The sequence below is a fragment of the Sciurus vulgaris genome (assembly GCF_902686455.1).
Source record: "Sciurus vulgaris genome assembly, chromosome: 2".
In the NCBI taxonomy this organism is placed as follows: Eukaryota; Metazoa; Chordata; class Mammalia; order Rodentia; family Sciuridae; genus Sciurus; species Sciurus vulgaris.
In genome coordinates, this window is record NC_136462.1 from 155,556,152 (window position 1) to 155,576,209 (window position 20,058).

The window sequence follows — 20,058 nt, forward strand, 5'->3', positions numbered from 1 at the left end:
AGAAAATAAGAAAAATACACATACTGAAAATCAGAAGATGTAAGGGGAAAAAAATAAACTGGGAAAATGGATGAAACAGTGGAAAAGGGTTGGGGTTTTAAGTAGTGAGATCAGGGAAGTTCTCACTGATAAGCTGAGCTCTGTGCAGAAATCTGAAGGAGGTGAAGAAGACAGCCAGAGATCTACAAAAGGGAGAATGATTGGCAAAGATATTCTCCCACTCTGTAGGCTCTTTCTTCACATTACTGATAGTTTCCTTTGCTGAGAGAAAGCTTTTTAGTTTGAATCTATCCCAGTGGTTGATTCTAGCTTTTATTTCTTGTGCTATGGGAGTCCTGTTGAGGAAGTCTGGTCCTAAGCCGACATGTTGAAGATCGGGACCTACTTTTCTTCTATAATCTGCAGAGTCTCTGGTCTGATTCCAAGGTCCTTAATCCATTTTGAGTTGAGTTTTGTGCAGGGTGAGAGATATGGGTTTAGTTTCATTCTGTTGCATATGGATTTCCAATTCTCCCAGCACCATTTGTTGAAGAGGCTATCTTTCTCCATTGCATATTTTTGGCGCCTTTGTCTAGTATTAGAAAGTTGTATTTATTTGGGTTTGTGTCCGTGTCCTCTATTCTGTACCATTGATCTACCTGTCTATTTTGGTACCAGTACCATGCCGTCTTTGTTACTATTGCTTTGTAATAAAGTTGAAGTTCGGGTATTGCGATACCCCCTGCTTCATTTTTCCTGCGAAGGATTGCTTTAGCTATTCTGGGTTTCTTATTCTTCCAGAGGAATTTCATGATTGCTTGCTCTATTTCTGTAAGGTACGTCATTGGGATTTTAATTGGGATTGCATTGAATCTGTATAGCACTTTTGGTAGTATGGCCATTTTGACAATATTAATTCGGCCTATCCAAGAACATGGGAGATCTTTCCAACTTCTAAGGTTTTCTTTAATTTCTTTCTTTAGTGTTCTGTAGTTCTCATTGTAGAGGTCTTTCACCTCTTTTGTGAGATTGATTCCCAAGTATTTTATTTTTTTCGATGCTATGGTGAATGGGGTAGTTTTCATAATTTCTCTTTCTGAGGATTCATCACTTATGTATAAAAATGCATTGAATATCTTTGCCAATCATATTTCAGATAGAGCACTAATCTCCAGAATCTATAAAGAACTCAAAAAACTCTACACCAACAATACAAATAATCCAATCGACAAATGGGCTAAAGAAATGAACAGACACTTCACAGAAGAAGATGTACAAGCAATCAATAAACATATGAAAAAATGTTCAACATCTCTAGTAATAAGAGAAATGCAAATCAAAACCACCCTAAGATTCCATCTCACCCCAATTAGAATGGCAATTATCAAAAATACAAGCAACAGGTGTTGGCCAGGATGTGGGGAGAAAGGTACACTCATACATTGCTGGTGGGGCTGCAAATTAGTGCAGCCACTCTGGAAAGCAGTGTGGAGATTCCTTAGAAAACTTGGAATGGAACCACCATTTGACCCAGCTATCCCACTCCTTGGTTTATACCCAAAGGACTTAAAATCAGCATACTACAGAGATACAGCCACATCAATGTTCATAGCTGCTCAATTCACAATAGCCAGACTATGGAACCAACCTAGATGCCCTTCAATTGATGAGTGGATAAAGAAACTGTGGTATATATACACAATGGAATATTACTCAGCCATAAAGAATGACAAAATTATGGCATTTGCAGGCAAATGGATGAAACTGGAGAATATCATGCTAAGTGAGATAAGCCAATCTCAAAAAGCCAAAGGACAAATGATATCGCTAATAAGTGGAGGATGACACATAAAGGGGGAGAGGGAAGGGTTAATGTTAGGGTTAGAGTTAGGGTTAGGGAGGGGGGCAAGTATGGAGGAAGGAAGTACTGTATAGAGGGTAAAGAGGGGTGGGAAGGGTGGGGGGAAGGGAAAAAATAACAGAATGAATCAAACAACATTACTGTATGTAAATTTATGATTACACAAATGGTATGCCTTTACGCCATGTACAAATAGAGAAACAACATGTATCCCATTTGTTTACAACAAAAAATAAATAAATAAATAAATAAATAAAATTAAAATTAAAATTAAAAAAAAAAAAAAGGGAGAATGAATACAAAGGCCTGAGGCAACACCTTCCAGGAGGAGCAACAAGAGCAGACAGAGGTCAGAGAATGGCAGGCAGGTCACGTGGGACTTCAGGGGCCACTTAAGAGTTTTGGCTTTTACTCTGGGTGAAATGGGAACCACAAGAACTTCTCCATGCAGTACATCAGCCCACATGGACCCCATATGGCTATTTAAACCTAAGAGAATAAAAATTCAGTAAAATCCCAAATGCACTCCCCAGTCACACTAGCCCTATTTCAGTGCTCCATGACCAAACATAGACAGAGTTTCTAGCAGAGGAGTGTCAAGCCTTGACTAATATTGCAAAATAACCCCGCAGGCTATAGAGTTGGGCATGCACTGCAGGGCAAAAGCAGGGCCACTGGGAAAGTTGACAGTGGTCTCAGCCCAGTGTTGCAATGGAGGTGAAAGAAGTTAACAGATCCCAGATAAATACTGGAGGTGGAACTAAAAGATTTCTTGATATGCTGGATGTGGGATGTAGAGAAAGAGGAGTGAAGGGGAACTACGAGGTTTTCATCTACAGCAACTGAAAAGCATAATGGCCCCCACAGACAGGAGGAAGGCTGTGAGTGAAGGAGGGAAAAGGAGTGGACCCAGAGCGCAGTCCAGGCCATGGAAGCCTGGGTGTCACGTCATGCACATGGAAAGGCAATCAGATGGACTGGAGGTATGGCCATGGTTTTCCTATGGGGGCATCTGTTAGAATTGCAGGTGTAGAGTTATTATAAGCCCAAGACAGGGTAAGATCTCTAGGAATGGGGTAGAAAGAGGACAAGGCTTGGCTCTGGAGTGTGCCAACTAGGACAGGACTCACTAAGCTTATCCTGGACAAGGCTATGTTGTAAAAATTATAGCTGGAAGAGCTAAGATAAATGGCTTCCCAGGTTTCTTGGAATTAACAAATCAAGATCATATTGTTCCTTCTAAAACTACCTAGCAAAGTACCTCAGTGACATGTCCAAGGCTGGATCAAGGCCACTGGTCTTCACACATTTTTTCATGACCTGCATCATGCTGTACTGAAGTATCTGGATTTTCCTTTTTCTATTGTTGTTTGTGTTTGTTTGTTTGTTTGTTTTTGCAGTACTAGGGATGCTTTACCACTGAGTTACATTTCCAGTCCTTTATTTTTATTTTTCATTTCCCTAAGTTGCCTGACTGGCTTCAAACTTGAGATCCTCCTGCCTCAGCCTCCTGAACTGCCAGGATTACAGGGTATGCCACCATGCCCAGCTGACATACCTGTTTATACAGCTTTCTTCTCATAGACTCAGGACTTCTTCAAGGGAGGAAGTGTTCAATGAATATTTTCTAAATTGATGAATGAATGAATCAATGAGTAGACAGTGAATCAATAACACTTTTCATGAAGGAAAATAATTAGAAGGTAGGTCTACCACTAAGTGATTTAGGCACAAAAGACATTCATAATAAGACAATGTCACCTGCCTTAGTCTGTTTTCTACTGCTATAACAGAATATCTGAGATTGGATTATTTATAAAGAATACAGATTTATCTGGCTCATGGTTTTGGAGGCTTGAAGTTCAAGATCAAGCAACCACAACTGGCAACAGCCTTGAGCTGCATTATAGCATGATGGAAAAGCAAAAGGGAAATCAAGTGTGAAAGAAAAAAGCCCAAGGGGCAGGTTCACTTTATAACAATGTGCTCTTGCAATGACTAACCCACTCCCATGAAATTAATCCACTCCAGAGAGAAAGATGTTAATCCCTTTGGAAGACTTAATTGCCTTTTAAAGGCCCCACTCCAAAACACAATTACATTAAGGATAAAATGCCAACATGGGTTGTGGAAAGGGAGAGTCATATAAGGTGCGGCTACTCAGAGTCCCAGGCATAGCAGGACAATGCTGAGGACAACTGCACTCATAAAACAAAGGGGGAAATGCTGCCTTTGGCCCTAAGAACTTCCTTTTTGCTATTTGGAAAATGAAGCCAGGCACATCTCTCTGCAGAATTATTTGCCAATCTGTATTGAGACGTTTAAAAAATTAATCAAAGTCTCTGACCTAAAATGTCAGTTCTAGCAAGAAAACAATCTCAACAATGCACCAAAACATTTTTCCTTATAATAGAGTGTATCATATTCATTATAGAACCAAAAAACTAAGAAGAGCCTAAAAGATCAAATTAAATAAAAACTCAAACTAAAATCATCAGAACAGGAAACAAAACTGAACTTTCAAAGACTAACACCATGAAAAGCATTTGGAACATAAGACAAGTGAATAAAAGCAACATCAAATTTTAACCATTACACAATCTCCAGGTAACTCACCTACACACCTGTGCACAAGAAGGTACACAAACACCTGTACAAATTCAAATACATGCATGGAACTTATCTCCTTTAAATTTTTCTTAATTTTCTTATTTGTACACTGAACATATTGTACTGATTTTTTTTTTTAGAAATGTGAACTTTTATTTACAAATATGGAGAAAAATAATCTTAAAAAAATAAAAATATGGGAAAGAGTTTGGAAAAGCTGTTCTTTGTCTTATAAAATCAGGTTTTGCTTTACTGATTATGATACTCTTTTCCCTCCTTCTGGAATCTTCTTGGAACAAAGTAAAATTGGCTTTAGGAAAGAGAGAGAGAGAAGGGGAAAGAGGAACAGGCAGGGCAGAGGAGTGAAGAAAGGGATTCTTCCAGGTTAAAAAGGAGAAGAGGCAGCAGGAAAAATTCAGACCAACAAAAGCTGACTTTCTGAGCCAGAGACCCTCCTGAGTCTGTACGAAGGCTCACTGTGGCAATCAAAGACTGAGTTGCACAAATACAAGTTTACATGGATGACTCTCAAAAACATGCCAAGTGAAAAATCCAGACATAAAATTTACATACTATAGAATTTCATTTATATGCATCTCTAGAATAGGCAAAACTAATCAAAGGTATAATTAGTGCAATGGCTATGTCAGGGGCAAGAGTCCAAACTGGCCCAAAAGGGGGATGAAGGAAACTTCAGTGTCTGATACCATTTGGGCTACACAGGGACAGGCATTTGTCAAAATTCAGTGAATTTACTTTTAAGAGTTGTACATTTCAAGATTATTTTTTAGCAAATGAAAAAACTGTAAATAAATACTGAGCTGCAGTTGATACACATGACTAAGTGTGTAGGGGTAGAATATACTGGTGTCTTCAACTTTCTTCAAACTGCATCCAACAAAGAATGGATTTAGGGATGGAAAGGGAAAGGGACAGATGGACAGACAGGACAGACAAGGACACAATGTCTATTACATATGACAGAATACAGTGTTGGGCATATAGGTATTTGCTAGAGATTTCTTTTAACTCTGCTGCATGATTAAAAATTTTCATAATAAAAATGTCAAGAGGAAATGCCTCCCACTGGCCCACCTCTTCCTGCACCCCTCCCTTCTCCATCTTCCTCTCCTCTTTCTTTGCCATCCTCCATCCTTCCAGTTTCTTGGTTTCTACATGGCACCAGTATTTTCATCATGTCCCAGTCAAGACGTGAGGTAGGATGGAGCATAACCTGGTTGATTAAGGAAGTCACTGCTGAAGAAATATCATCCTGACACTTCTTAGAACCCAAGGAAGACATTTTTCAAGACAATTGGAACAAGGGTTAACACGATTACAACAGAAGTAAAACAGAGCTCAACTCCAAATGCAAGGACAAGTGGGGAGTTATAGTCAAAGAGCCAGGAGGTGGGTGGGGGTCTATGGATGGAAAATTACTAAGAGAAGACATCAAGTATAGGGGAATTCTGACTAAATGGACCCAACAGGATCCTTGGTGAAGGAAAGACAAGGACTTAGACATCAATGAGGGGGATGAAGAACTTGATAAGTTGAGAGGAATCATAGATCAAAGGCAGGGAGATTCTCCCCAAACTGACTTAGCAGGATTCTTTGCTAAGACAAGAAGTGAAGCCTCAGAGAGGACTGGACAGGGGACGGAGGCCAGTGGCCTAGTGGAGAAGCCCAGGGGAGCCTGACTAAAGCGTGGTCAAGGAAAGAGACTTGGCCATGGGCTCCATTCTTGATGACTGAAAGTGCGACAGAGGGCACAAGGGAGAGAGAGGACGAGGCTGCCCTAAATGACCTTTGAGCTCCAGCTCAAAAGTTTAGTGAGTCAGTCTGAAGATAATCCCAGGCAGGGAGAGGAATCACTCTCCACTGCACTTTGCAAAAGGAACTGAAGTTCAAAGTTGCAAAAACACCAAGAGAAAAGTGACAGCAGTAACCAGACTGCAGATTTGCAAAGGGAACTCTGACCACCCAGAGATATCTTCCAAGGGGATTGCTCAACCTGACCCAGCCATTCTGTTTTCCTCACGGCTAAGTCATCTGCATGCTGAGGCCCAGGGAGAGAGGTGGAGCACCCAGCTACACAAGCCAGCTGCCCGTGTCCCCAGAAGGCCTCTCCCTGGGGCTCTCTGTTTGGCTATGGGTCTTCAGTTATCAGATCTACTTGAGTAAATATCTGCTTGTGAAAACAAGTGGCAATAAGTATTATAAAATAATGAGGGCTATGAAACCTCGAGCAGAAATATGCAAAAGAATTCTCTTCCCTCTTACAAAGCAGATACTAACACCGCATGCTCACCTCTTCCCACAGGGGCTGCCAACAGGTTTTCCTGGGTATATCACAGTTTCTCAAGAATGTGACATGAACACCTAACAGAGCCTTAGATGGTGTGACAACACTGGCATGTGGTCTAGAAGTATCTGCATATCAACTTGAGTTGAGATTGAGGGAAGAGGTGAGAGGGTGTGTGTAAGGGAGCTCGACCCCAGAGAACTCCAGGCTTCTGATTTTTCCATTTTGAGAGGCCACCAAAACCCATTATTTGCTCAGTCTAGGTATGACTGAGGACCCAAAGTTTTAATGGCTCAAAATCAGAATGTTTAGAAGTTCAACTCTTGGCTGACTTGATCCTGCCTCTTTCATGTTAGATGGAGTTTTATGTGTTTGGTCATTTATTTTAGTATTACTTAATATCCACTTATTATTGATTATTATAGAGAATTTCTTTTGCCCTCTTACCTAATTTCTCACTCTACTAACTGAGATCAGAAGATCAACAGCCAAACATGCAGAGTGTGAGAACATGGGTTCCTCCTTCTTCTGCCATCCAAAGTTACACAAGTTCACCTCCTGGGCATTGTGCTCCTCCATGCAACATGAGGCTCCATGGCTCAGTCCTGGGTCCTCTGTTTCTCTATGGGTTTCTGTACCTTATCCTTGAAGCTATAGACTCCAGGAATCAGGGTTCAGACTGCTCCATTATGTCTAGCCCTGCTCTAACTATCAGTACTGAAGCTTGGTCCTCTCTGCTGGCTGATTCTCCAGACCCTACTGAAGACAAATAGCCCACCTGCTCCAGATGTATTACATGCAAAGAAGGCAAAACATTTCCTCAAGGTCATCCAAACACCTGGAGCAAATGTCCAGTCTTCTACTTCCTATCACTACACTAAAGGTGGCTCCTGTAGATCCTGAAAGCACCCTACATTGGTATCTGTTCTCTGGGGATTCAAAATGTCACTTTATCAGGATACCTGCCATGTCAATGCAACATGAGCCAACACCCTCATAGAGGATGACAACAGGTAGCACAACCACATGTACCAACATGTGTGAGCAATCAAGCACTCTCACACCCACCACCACACTCCAGCTATTTGAGTGACCTGACCTCCTTCCTAATGATAAGATGTAAAAGATTCCTCATGCTTTAGCTTACCTTTTGCACAAAACGCTCTCCTCAGACTGGAGTTTCCTACATGAAAACAAACTCCTTCCCTTTGGCGATGACCATTCCATTCAGAAGTACCTGCCCAGGGGCAGCCCTGTCTTTCCTGGCTATGCGTATCTCCCTCTCTTTCCTATTTAACCAGGAAAGCATCAGGTTCAAACTTGTTTGAAGACCTCCCCTCCCTCACTGGGTGGCAAATGCCATCCTTGTGACAGTTGGTTCATCTAGTTGGGACCATGATTTTTCTAGGGCTTCTGACTCACAGTAAGGTTAGATGGTAACCATGCCTCTGGCAACAAGGTCCCCCATTCTAATCCTGAGCATGAATATTCATTAGTTCCCACCTTCTGGATTCCTGCTGATCTAGCTATCCATAGCCCAGCCCCAAGATCTGGGCTGATCTGGCTGACTGTTCCCTCCACCATTCACAAGACAGTCCTTCTGTGTGCCCTTCAAGAGTTTAGGAGCCTCCAGGGGCTTCTGGCAAAGCCTTCCACCTTCAACATAAGGTCATTTGTCACACGGTCATTTTTAGGCACAGACAGTAGAGTCAAGAGAAGAAACAAAACCAGCTATGTGTTCAGAATGCCCATCCACCCTTTCCTCTTCTGGTGCCATATCTGGGCCCAGGACTGCACAGTTCTGACATGGGGGGCCACATAGTACCTGGCTAACCACATCTTCTTAGTCTGGAGAGGACAACCATCAGATTAAGGAAATAATATGGAGAAAGCCGGAAAAAACAAAAACAAAAACAAAAAAAAACAGACACGTCCTCACACTCGAGTGAGTCCATTTACCAGAAGTTCAAGAATAGACAAAGAGAGCTGGGTCCTAGTCCCAGACTTAACTGAGCAGCCTGAGCAAGGTCCAGCTGGGCCATCAGGCCCTAGGCAGGTGCTGAAAATGAGGGACGCAGCCACAGGGGCAGAAATCTCCAGTTTCTTAAGACTGAGAGACCACTCTGCAGACGAGATGCTGCTAAATAAGCCCCTGGCTTCATAGTGTAATGTGGGGCCCTTTGCGGGAGAGCTTGCCCAAGGGTCACCTTGCATTTCCTGATTTAGGTCCAGACCACCGATGGAAAAGAATCTCCCTGAAGGCGCAGGCCCCCTGCACATGCCTTTTGGGCATGTTGCAGCTAATGAAAAGTGGTGCGGGTCTCAAATGGCGCAGGGGATGCAAGGGAAAATTAAACTCATTTTTGAGGATGGCCTGACACCAGATTTTTACCTGTTCAGCAGATCCTGCATTCTTTATGTCACTGAAGCTGATTTGGTGGCAGGAAATGGCTACAGAAAAAGACTTGCTCGAGTTAGAAATTTCGGTAACCTTCAAGGGATCGTAGTAGTTGAAAAAACACAGATCAATGAGCAGTACTTCCCAGCCATACAGAAGTTTACTGTACTGGACCTTGGGATGGTGTTACTTCCAGTAGCCAACCAGATGGAAGCATCCTGCCTCACTGTTCAGTTAGTACAAGAGCAATCCAAAGAACCCAGTAAGAACCCTTTCCTCAGGAAGAAACGGGCTCTGCTCCCTAAGCCATACCTCCTTCAAACTGTGCAGCAGATCCCAGGAGTTGGAAAAGTTAAAGCTTCTCTTCTGCTTCAGAAGTTTCCAAGTATCCAGCAACTGAGTAATGCTTCTGTTCAAGAATTTGAGCCAGTAGTAGGACAAGTCGTAGCACAGCAAATCTACACCTTCTTCACCCAATCCAGGTGACAGCTGCCCTCATCTACTGTTTTCTTTTGACCATGAACTATAGGATCTGGTTTTCATATTTTAAAAACAAGGGAAAAAAAAAAAAAAAAAAAACAAAACAGGTGCAGTGGCACACAGTGGCTGGAAGGCTGAGGCAAGAGGATCAAATTCAAAGCCAGCCTCAGCAATGTAGCAAGACACTGTCTCAAAATTTTAAAAAGGGCTGGGAATGTGGCTCAGTGGTTAAGTGTACCTGGGTTCAATCCCTGGTACAAACTCCCTCACCTCCGAGAAAAAAAAAAAAAAAAAAAAAAAAAAAAAAAAAGCCTAAGAAAATAGAGTATTTTACAGCATTTAGTGAAAGCTGAGATAGACCAAATGGAACCTGTGGTTATGCTGCTGTACTAAGTTTGGACATTTAGGTTACCATCAGGTAACTTCTTACATTCTGTTAAGATGGGGAAAAAACGGCCCAAACTTCCTAAGAAAGTTAGGGACTCTCAGTAAAAAGCTAGTTAGGGCAGATTTTTGTGAGTGACCCTGACCTGTATCTATCATGGAATAGACTTTCAGGTGGTGGATATATCCATCTAAAGGAAATTAACCCACAATGAAGCAGTGTATATCAGAAGCCCCTTCCTTCTTCTTGGACTCAAGCTCCTGTTCTTTAAGTCTGGTCTGCATATACCTGTGCTGCCAATGTAAATAAACAAATGCACAAAAAAAAAAAAAAAAAAAAAGACAAAGAAGGAATCTTCATAAACAGATGAGATTAACATGCCCTGGCAGGCCTGAGCACATACCTCAGGTACCGGATGCTTTCTGGGGTCATGCAGATGTTCCAGAGCTTGATGGAGGGATAACTCTGGTGCACATATTCACTAAAATTCCTCACATAATTCCAGCACATAAAGTGGGACATTGGACTGCATGTAAATCATTCCTCATTTAGGGTGACTCTTTTTTCAGTCAGGCAAGTCTTCCAAGCAAGGGACAGTGAGCCAAAGCTGGCAGTACAACACCTTGAGGGGAGAAGTGGGAGCAGACCACAGGCTCCAGCATTTATTCCCTCTGCTGCCCACCCTCTCTCACTGACCTGGCAGGGGTCCACAGTGCACTGTCCACACAGCCCCCAGCATGAGATTCCAAATCATACCCTCCCTCCCTTCCTTGTTCCTAGAACAAGCCCAGTCCAACCATACCTCAGGGTCTTTGTACTGCCTGTTCCTTCAACCCGGTCCTGTTTCCCTAGGCAGAAACTTTCATCATTTCAGGGGTGAAAAAGACCTCCCAACCTGTGTCCACTAGTACCCAACTCTCTCTCCCATTCCTATTTCACTTCCAACAGAACACCTGTAACTCCCTGATCTAAGCTACTGATCACATTCCAAACCATCCTGCCAACAACACACTCTGGAGCTGGGCTGTGCAATATCACTGCAACACTTGGTCCCAGGGTACTTCATATGGGACCAGTTCAAAAAGACATCAGTCCAAACACCCACAAAATTCCAAAGACTTTGTACACAAAAGCCAAAGATGTAAAATATCTCATTACAAATCATTGCTGTGATGAAATAGCATTTGATATATTAGGTTAAATAGAATATTAAAATTACTTTGACCTGTTTCTATTTTTTTAAATGTTTTCTAGAAACGTTAAAATTACACATGGGTTCATGTTACATCTCCACTGGGAAACACATCTACAGTATCTCCAGAGCTACATCTCCAAGCCCTGGATGGTTGAAAAGTTTGTTTTCTGAATGACAATGAATCCTGAAGAGAGAATTCCATTCCTTTTCCTAATGAGGTTCATTCACTCATGTTTAGCAAATTGCACCAGGACAGGGCACAACCTTGGTCTTTATGGGACCTCTGAAATATCACACCTGCTTCAGGGATTCCCAGATCTTGACCAGGGCTCACAGACGCCCCTTACCTCTGAGGACCCCAAGAATCAAGACTGTTCTTTTCCCCTTTTCCAGAGAAATAACAGTTCAGAGGGCCAGGAAAACAGTGACACCTTTGTGGAAACCGTGGTGACCCAAGCTTGGGAGCGAACAGGAGGGCAGGTCTTGGGGGGAGAAGTGGAACTAGAGGAGCAGGATGTGGGAACAAGAGAGGACAAGGGCTGCACGGAGAAACAGGAAAATGGAAGGGTCTGGGGGGAGGGGAGAGGCCTGAGTGGCGAGGAGAAAGTGATAATGGAGGAGGGTTGGGAGAGGAAGTGGAGACAGCATGAGGGGCCGGGCATGGGAAGGGGAAAGGGACTGAGGCGGAGGACCGGGACTGGAAGAGCAGGCTCGGGGGTGCAAGGAAGAGCGGCCAGGAGTGCATAACCAGAGAAGAGAAGAGACAGTACTGGGCAGTGATGAAGAGCGAGCGTGCAGGATAGAGAACAAAAACCACAGAGGGAGGTAGAGGAGGAGGGGCGGGACTAGGAAAAGGAGGCGGGGCCGGGAGTGAGGAAGAGAGGAGGGACGGAAGGGAGGGTGGCGACCCGGAAAAGGCGGGATCCGGGGCTGGAAGGGATGGACTACCGAAGCAGTATAAAAGCCGGGTGGGAGTCGGGTGGTACTAGCAGCCTTTGGAACGGCTCCGTTGTGCTCCGCTGCTGTTCCAGCGCCGCTTCTGAGCCAACAATGGCGAGATCTCAGCGCATCCCGTTACTCCTGCTGGCAGCCATGGCGGTGGCCCTGACCGTGAGTCCAGCGGCCGGCGCGAACCCCGGGCGCCCTCCGCGGCTGCTGGGCGGCCTGGAGGACGCCGACGTCAACGAGGAGGGCGTCCGCCGCGCGCTGGACTTCGCGCTCAGCGAGTACAACAAAGCCAGCAACGACGCTTACCACAGCCGAGCCCTGCAGGTGGTGCGCGCCCGCAAGCAGGTGCGTGCTCAGCCCCGGGGGTGTGAGTCTGACGAGTTTGCCCCTCCGAGGGCGAGCCCAGGCTTTCCTAGCCTAGCCCTCGTTTCTTTTGCTGCTGCTCCCCACCTCGGCGCCCCTGGTGGCCACTCTTGGCTTGTGGGCCAGTTGAATCTCACGGACGTAGACACGCCTGTGTTCCTCACCAGAGTTGTCGCAGCCCTTCACGGGCAAGTTCCTGGAATTATCCTTATTCCTGCTCTGCCTGGAACCTGGCAGGCCCTGCAAGTCTGGCGTCTTATTTCTGTTTCCTAGGGTCACTGAAACCAGAGACACAAGGGCGTCAGGTTGGGGTCATTCTGCCCCTATAGGGCTCCCTAACGCTGCCTTCTAGGGCTCAACGTGAACTATTAAAACTAAATGAGCACTGGTGATGGAAAAACCCCACCTGGCTGGCTTCTTAAACTGAAAGATCGTTTAAGAAGTTTTTCTTTTCAACATTTTATTCTGACATTCTTTCAGATTTCTAAAGCAGTTGCAACGGTAGTACAAAACTTCTCTCAATCCCTCATCCCTCAGATGTTAATATTTGACCATGTTTGCTCGATTCTTTTGGTTCTCCCAGTACTCATCTGTATCTGAGTGTATTTATATGTATTTATTTTTCTGAACCTTTTGAGAGTAAATTCTGTAGTGTACATTTCTTGTAAACATTGGCATTGTCTTACATACCCAAGATTCAATTTTGAAAATCAGGAATCAACACTGACCTTTTCAGTTGCCTAATTCACAGACTTATTCAGTTTTGCTGAGGTCCACTGATGGATAACTCTGGGTATGCGCTGCAGTCGAGGTCCAGTCTCCTCAGCTTCCTTTCATCTGGAGCAACTCCTCTGTTTTTATGATCTTGACATTTCAAAGGGTCTAGCCAGCTGTGGAGTGCAGTCATATGCTCACAATGATGACTGCATGTATAGTGGCAATTCCATAAGATTATATCACCTTGTGACATTATGGCCATCTTAGTTTGTGCAGGTATGCCATAACATTTGCACAATGACACATAATGACACATTTCTGAGAACACATCAGATCATGAAGCAACACCTGGTAGAATAGACTGTTCATTCTGGGTGACTGACGTTCCTCAAGGTTGGATACAGGTCATGAAGCAGCCCACCTCCTGAGTCCTCTGAGCAAGTACCATTCAATATATCTTGAAAAGCCTTGTTTCCTTCTGCATGGCATACCCCAGAAGCATTCTCCAGGAGCAGCCTTTAAGGGTATATGTTCCTCACCATGGTGCATCATGGGCAATACCCTTGAGCAGCTGAGTACCTACTAAGGTAGAAAGGATTCCTCCTGAACTCAGCCCTTGAAGCCCTCACCAGATAAAGAGGGCAGTCAGCCAGGAGGAGAAGAGGGTAAAGAAAGCACCAAGGGTACCTAGGCCCCAGGCTCATTTTTGCAGAAATGTTGGAATTTAGACCAGGTGACCTGTGTCCTAAGACAGAGCGGTGCACAGTTGATATGGCTACAAAAGTATTGTACCATAGTCCAGTGTCCCAAGCTCATATCAACCCTCTCTTAAAAATTCAGATGAGTCAAGGCAAGACCCATTTCTCCTGCAGCGATCAGCTGGCACACTCCCCTTAGACATGTGAACTTTCCAGGTGCCACACCCCTTGCTGGCTGTGCACTTCTCAAGTGTGGTACTAACTTGGAGCAGAGCACAGGGCTTTACCCTCATGTTGGAGAGGGAAAACATGATACCAGAGGATTCAGGGCCTTGCCTGTGGTTGCACAGGGCAAGCCCTGTCCCTGTGTCCATCACCCTGTTCTCCCCAGTTCTGACAAGTGTACCCTGTGCAGGGATAGGGTTAAATTCTCTTCTTTAGTGACAAATGTAAGACACAGTATGTGACGCATTTTAGAAATATTCCTATCAAAAATCACACTGAATGGAGACATCTGAGGGAGTTGTTCCTCTTGGCTTGAAATCTCCTTGTGTGTGAAGTAAGAGAACTCTAAACCTGGAGTAAGTGGAGGGAATGGATTCTACATGGGCTACATGCTGGTGACTGAAATCCAACTGAGGCTGAATCATCAGAGTGCCACTCTCCTGAGCGAATCCAGCATTCCCTGCCTCCTGTGCTGCAGTCAGCAGAATTCAGTTGGTCTTCTGCTGAGAAACAGAGCCTTTCCTTTTGCTTAACGAGCCCTGCATTCCTCGAACATGGAACCATTTATTTGCCTCTGTCCTTGCTGGCTTCCCAGAGTTGTGCCTTCCCTCCTTGAACCCAGTTAAGGAATTTTTTTAGGCCCTAGCTTCTTCCTTCTGTTTTCCTGCTTCTCCTCTTACTCACCTGCACGAGACACATTTTTAGAGTTACTCAGAAGCAAATAAGATGCACAGCAGGGCCTGTAGCCATCCTGCTAGAAGTTTTGACTTTTATGCTTTGTGGTTGATACTTTTGGCAGCTCATGAATGCTGGCAAGAATTCTAGGCAAACACATTATCTCTATAATGTAGAGCAACTACAAACGTATGACATTGACAGAAGTACTGTAAGTGAATCCTGTTCTTTTAATATAGATCGTGTCTGGGGTGAACTACTTCTTGGATGTGGAGATAGGGCGAACCACATGTACCAAGTCCCAGGCCCACTTGGCCGACTGTCCCTTCCATGAAGAGCCGCATCTGAAGAGGGTATGTCTCGGATATGGTCCAAGGGCCAATCGTACAAGCAGAGGGATGTGTTAAGCTTGTGTTTGTGTGTCAAGAGAAACATGTGCACATGCCTGGGTGCATGTGTTGAGTGTGTGTGTCCATGTGGGAGGGAATAGATAACTGTGAATGTGGGGTGTGTGTGAGTTTATGACGATACAGTTCTGGGCATATGTGGGGTGCTGCAGGAGGAGCTATGTGTGTACACATGATTAACTTGAATTGCAGAGTGGAGGACAGCTCCGTGTGCTTTTGGGTTGCTGCCCACTGGATTAGAGGACACAGCTCTCGGGATGATTGTTGGGGAGGGAGAAAAAGCTCTGTTAATCCCAGCAGTGGCCACCTGCCCAGAGCCATGCTGAACAGATTAGAGGACTCTAAGTGGCTGAAACCCTGTGGTTCTGACCCAGCTCACCCAATGCCAACCTCTCCATGTCTCTGGGTAGAGCAGCCTTTACCTTGTCTCTCCTGCCCCCACCCTGCCTCTTTCAGGGGTGTTTCCTGTGTCCCCACTTCTTTCCTCTGTGCCCTTTTTGATGCTGGCCTAGGTGCTGGAGGTGGAGGGAGCTAGGACAGTTGAGCAGCCTTCCATGCATCCCTGGGGCTCCCACAGCCTTACACAAGTTGCTTCTTAGAGGGCTGGGCCGTGCTGGGGGTAGGAGGATGAGGAATCCCACAAGTCTGGCAGAGGGTCACATGCCATCTGGTGGACTCAAAGTAGTGGGAAGGGCAGCGAGTAGATATTGCAGGGTTGGGTTGAGTGTTCTGGGACCTGGAAGGGGCTGTGAGGGGCTGGAAGGGTGAGCCAAGTGTCTCACCTCCATTATTCTGTACCTCCATTCAGACATCTCACAGCTGGCTATCTTCCGTGTTAACTGTAACCCACACTGATTGTCCCTCTCTCTTCCCTTTTACAGAAAGCACTGTGCTCTTTCCAGATATACACTGTGCCCTGGCTGGGCACAATCTCCATGACGAAATCCAGCTGTCAGAATGCCTAAGGGTCTGTGCCAGGCTGGACCGCACTGAACACCCCTTACTCCTGTCCTATGTAATGTCCCTTTCCCTCAGATGCGTCCCCCAGCCCTGGGAGAAGTCTCAGTGTGCTAGCACCAGCAGACCAGTAGAGAAGACATCTGTGGGCAGGTGTTGAACACCTGAGTGGCTCTCCCCTTGTTCCTTCCTTCTCATTGCTTTTCAAACACAAAAGTGGTGCACAAAAGTGGTGCACTTAGTCTGCTTCTACCTTGCTCAATAAAGATGTGACATCAGTTCCTCTTGACTAGTTGCTATCTCTGCTGTCTCAGGTACATGCAGGAAGAGTATGCCACAGAGAGCTGAGGCCCACAGAGTGACAAGTGCACATCAGGGCCAGTGCTGTCACCTTTGGGGATATGTGGTCTTCGAGCAGATAAAGAGCAGAAAGGGGCTGGGATCACAGCATCCAGCTGCAATGGCTCCTGGGAAATGGACAAGGGAGAGCAGGGACCTAGCAAGGAGCCTGGAAGCATCAACTGTGGAGACTGCCTATTACTGTCAGGTTCCCTAGAGACTAAATAAACTGATTTCCATCTACCTTTATGCACAGAGTATTCAAGCACCGACATGAGGTAAAGATGGAAAGTATATTGGTGTGGGTGTAACTGATTGGGGGAAATACTAATCCAGATCTAAGTCAGGGCAACATATTAAAAAGAGTACAGGTAGCACCTCCTCCACTAGACTCAGGACAAGGTGTCATGCAGAGGTCACAGGTGGACACTCCCAGCCTGTTTTCTGCATGTAGATATAAAACAATCCTTGTATGCAGCTTCCCTTAAGGAACATAGCATTTAAAGCCAATGCACTGGTGTGCAGAGGACTTTATCTCCAAGGAAGATGTTTTAATGAATATCACCTTGGTGTCACTGTTATTGCATAAACAGTAATATCTTGGTGCCCATACAGGGAGGTCACAGTCCTGAAATAACATGTGCTCCACCCCTTTTCACACTGTCCTTCCATCTACCTTCATGGCAGAGGAGTGAAGCCCTTATTGTCCCAGCAGCTGGCACAGGGATCTCACTTGCCTTCCTCACTCAGCAGTGGTAGGAAGCTCTCCTGAGGCAGTGCTGCAAACACTGACCATGGAATGACAAAGGCAATTTCCCCCAGGAAACTCCAAGGCTAGCATCCCACAAACTTCAGGGTGCAATACAGAGCTTGGCATGAGGATGGAGCTTCCCCTTCTGTGATGCCTCGTTTCCTATTCAACCTTGCAGGCACAGTATTCTAACCCCTGATTTTATTGAACTAAAGTCCTTGGAAGAGGAAAGTAAAGCAACCCCAGGAGACCATGAGCTCCTGTGATCTGAGTCTGGACATGACTCTATAGGCCTGTGTGAATTTAGTGATCCACACCTTGGTGAGGAGCAGGAGCCATAGGCAGAGCAGCAGGTGCAGGATGAATGGTCTGGGTTTGACATAAGCAACCACCTTCCTGGGTTCTCCCTTGGGGGAAGTTGTGGGGGGAGACTTGGGTCTGAGTCTCCCCCACTTGTCCCAGAGCATCTGCACCCTTTACCTGCCTCTGCATGTGACCTCCTGGCCCACAGCCCACAGGGATGCTGGTTGGTCATAATCCATGTCCCCTCAGGAGCAGGTAGCCTGTGGATACCTGGACCCTAGTCTCTGGAGGAGGCACCTGAGACAGAAACCACTCAGACCCAGAGTTGACTCTGACGAGCGTGTCCTAGGAAGGAAGCCCACCCACTGCATGCTCTACATACATAGTTTTGCTTTGATATTTATTTATTTTAAATGTACAATATAAATATATATTTTATATAAGATAATCTATACAAATAAGTTCAGTTCAGTGTCTGGTTTAGAGTAAATACTCTATAAATTTTAGATATTTTTTATTGGTGTGATCATATATTGTGGAGGCTTTAAAACATGGCCCTGAACCTCTTTGGCACTGCTGGCATGGAGGTATGTCCCTGCCTCTTGACTCTGCATGGGTTTGTGACTACATCAACCAAAACTGTCCAGGAAGGGAGGTGGTGACCTCCAAGTTAGGGTCAGGAAAGGTTCCTGCTGAGTTCTTTTGAACCCTCACCCTGGGAGAAGCCAGGATCCCTGTGAGGAGCCCAACCCCTAAGGCTGCCATGCCTGAGAGACCTCAGGAGGTGCTCCAGGTGACAACCCCAGCTAAGCTCCCTACCAAGGCCCACATCACCTCCTGGGCCACCATAGATATCTGGTCCTCCTTAGTTCCCAGGTGACTGCAGCACCAGCTATCATATGACTGCAACCACATGAAGACCCCAGAAAGGAACTGCCCAGCTGGGCCTTTCCTGAGTTCCTGACCATGGATCATCATGATTAAGTTCAGTCATTTGCTTACCACTCCACTAAGTGTTAGGGTGGCTTGTTACACAACAGTATTGTCTGGGACATGCTTCTGGGTGTATGTGTCTGTAGGCTTAAGTGGTAATGTCCAGGGACCCTGCAGTCAGACCACCTGGTGGGGAATTCCACCAGATCTATGACTCAGGTCAGCTCTTTGCTCTCTGAGCCCCTATCTCATCTATAAAGTGGGTACATTCCTCATGGGAGTTCAGTGTGTTGTTATCTGTAAACACCTGCAACATGTGAAATGAAAGCAGTGAATACATATTGACCCAGTCAAATTTTTCATAGAATTTACTTGTTTTCTCATTTATTTTTTACTTTTACAAACTGCATTTTGATTTATTGTAAACAAATTGTAGAATTTACTTTCGTATGCTGTCGTATAAGGTCATTTTTTTTTTTTTTTCAAATAATGCTCTTAGCCATGTATTTTTCTGTGAGATTTCCAAAAACTGGTTCAAAAAACCATCTTGATCCTATAGCAAATTGCCCATAGGTCAGTTTCTGTCTTAGTCCTAAATCCAGGTCTGTCAATCTTTCTTTCTTTTTTACCCTTCCTTCCTCCCTTCCTTCCTCCCTCCCTCCCTCCCTCCCTCTCTCCCTCCCTCCCTCCCTCCCTCCCTTCCTTCCTTCCTTCCTTCCTTCCTTCCTTCCTAGAATTTACTATTCTAGCTTTTCTTTTTAACATGTTCATGGTTTTAGTATGTCCTTCAGTGGAATAAAATAACTTCTCAGATATCTTTCATATTTTCCACCAAATTTATCCCAGGATATTTTATATTTTTGTTGTGATGATCTCCCTCTTATACCTGTAACCAGCCACTGCTGATAAGAAACCGTCCATGTTCCCTGCTTCTTTTGCAGCTGCCTTGGTGGCTGTCATTCACAGGCTTTGAGAGGCCCAGATGTAGCAGCTCATTGCTGCTGTCAGATGCAGAAGGAGCTGGCTCATCACTGTTGGCAGGAGTGGCCTTGAATGAAACCACAGCCTCATTAAAAGATTCAGAGAGAGAAAATTCCCCATCCTACCTGGCCACACTGGACAGATGAGGCATCAGTAGACAAAAGTGTGGCCACTATTCCTTCTCACTATTACCCTGCTGAGTTCATTGGTCAAACACATTTAAAACTGAGAAGCTATGAGCCAAATGACAGTTCAAATAAGGAACAGTTTCTCTTTCAATCACTCATTTGTGCTTTCTCACCCTTGGCCTGGTATATTAACAGATCACTTCAGAATCACATCACTTGAGGCTTATGAGGCCAAGTCAGTGATATTCAGGGGTCACTTCAATGGCAGCGGCTCTCCTGCTCCCTTGAGACCTGATAAGGATTATATGTGTTGATTAGTCTCAAGCCGGCTTCACAGTATGTTCACCTGGGATCAGGGCTGTGGACTATAATTACCAGTTGAGAAAAAGATTTCATTGGTGTGGGAGGAACCTGAGAATT

The 20,058-nt window shown here is 45.0% G+C and overlaps 2 protein-coding genes across 2 annotated transcripts; both read left to right on the plus strand.

Moving 5' to 3' along the window:
* Positions 1–7,853: 7,853 nt before the first annotated feature.
* On the plus strand, positions 7,854–9,717 carry LOC306651776 (Fanconi anemia core complex-associated protein 24-like). The gene has a single exon (XM_079124597.1). It carries the CDS (start codon positions 8,995–8,997, stop codon positions 9,637–9,639), a length of 645 nt encoding a protein of 214 aa, XP_078980723.1. The 5' UTR covers positions 7,854–8,994; the 3' UTR covers positions 9,640–9,717.
* A 2,423-nt stretch (positions 9,718–12,140) lies between these two features.
* Positions 12,141–16,484, plus strand: LOC306654212 (cystatin-C-like). The gene is made up of 3 exons (XM_079127534.1): positions 12,141–12,506; positions 15,079–15,192; positions 16,128–16,484. The coding sequence occupies exons 1-3, from the start codon at positions 12,153–12,155 to the stop codon at positions 16,209–16,211; spliced, it is 552 nt and encodes a 183-aa protein (XP_078983660.1). The 5' UTR covers positions 12,141–12,152; the 3' UTR covers positions 16,212–16,484.
* The last annotated feature ends 3,574 nt before the right edge of the window (positions 16,485–20,058 follow it).

Coding starts and splice junctions, on each gene's coding strand:
- LOC306654212 (XM_079127534.1), top strand. CDS start 12,153: ATGGACTACCGAAGCAGTATAAAAGCCGGGTGGGAGTCGGGTGGTACT. Junction 12,507..15,078: donor TGGTGCGCGCCCGCAAGCAG/GTGCGTGCTCAG, acceptor CTTTTAATATAG/ATCGTGTCTGGGGTGAACTA. Junction 15,193..16,127: donor AAGAGCCGCATCTGAAGAGG/GTATGTCTCGGA, acceptor TCCCTTTTACAG/AAAGCACTGTGCTCTTTCCA.
- LOC306651776 (XM_079124597.1), top strand. CDS start 8,995: ATGGAAAAGAATCTCCCTGAAGGCGCAGGCCCCCTGCACATGCCTTTT.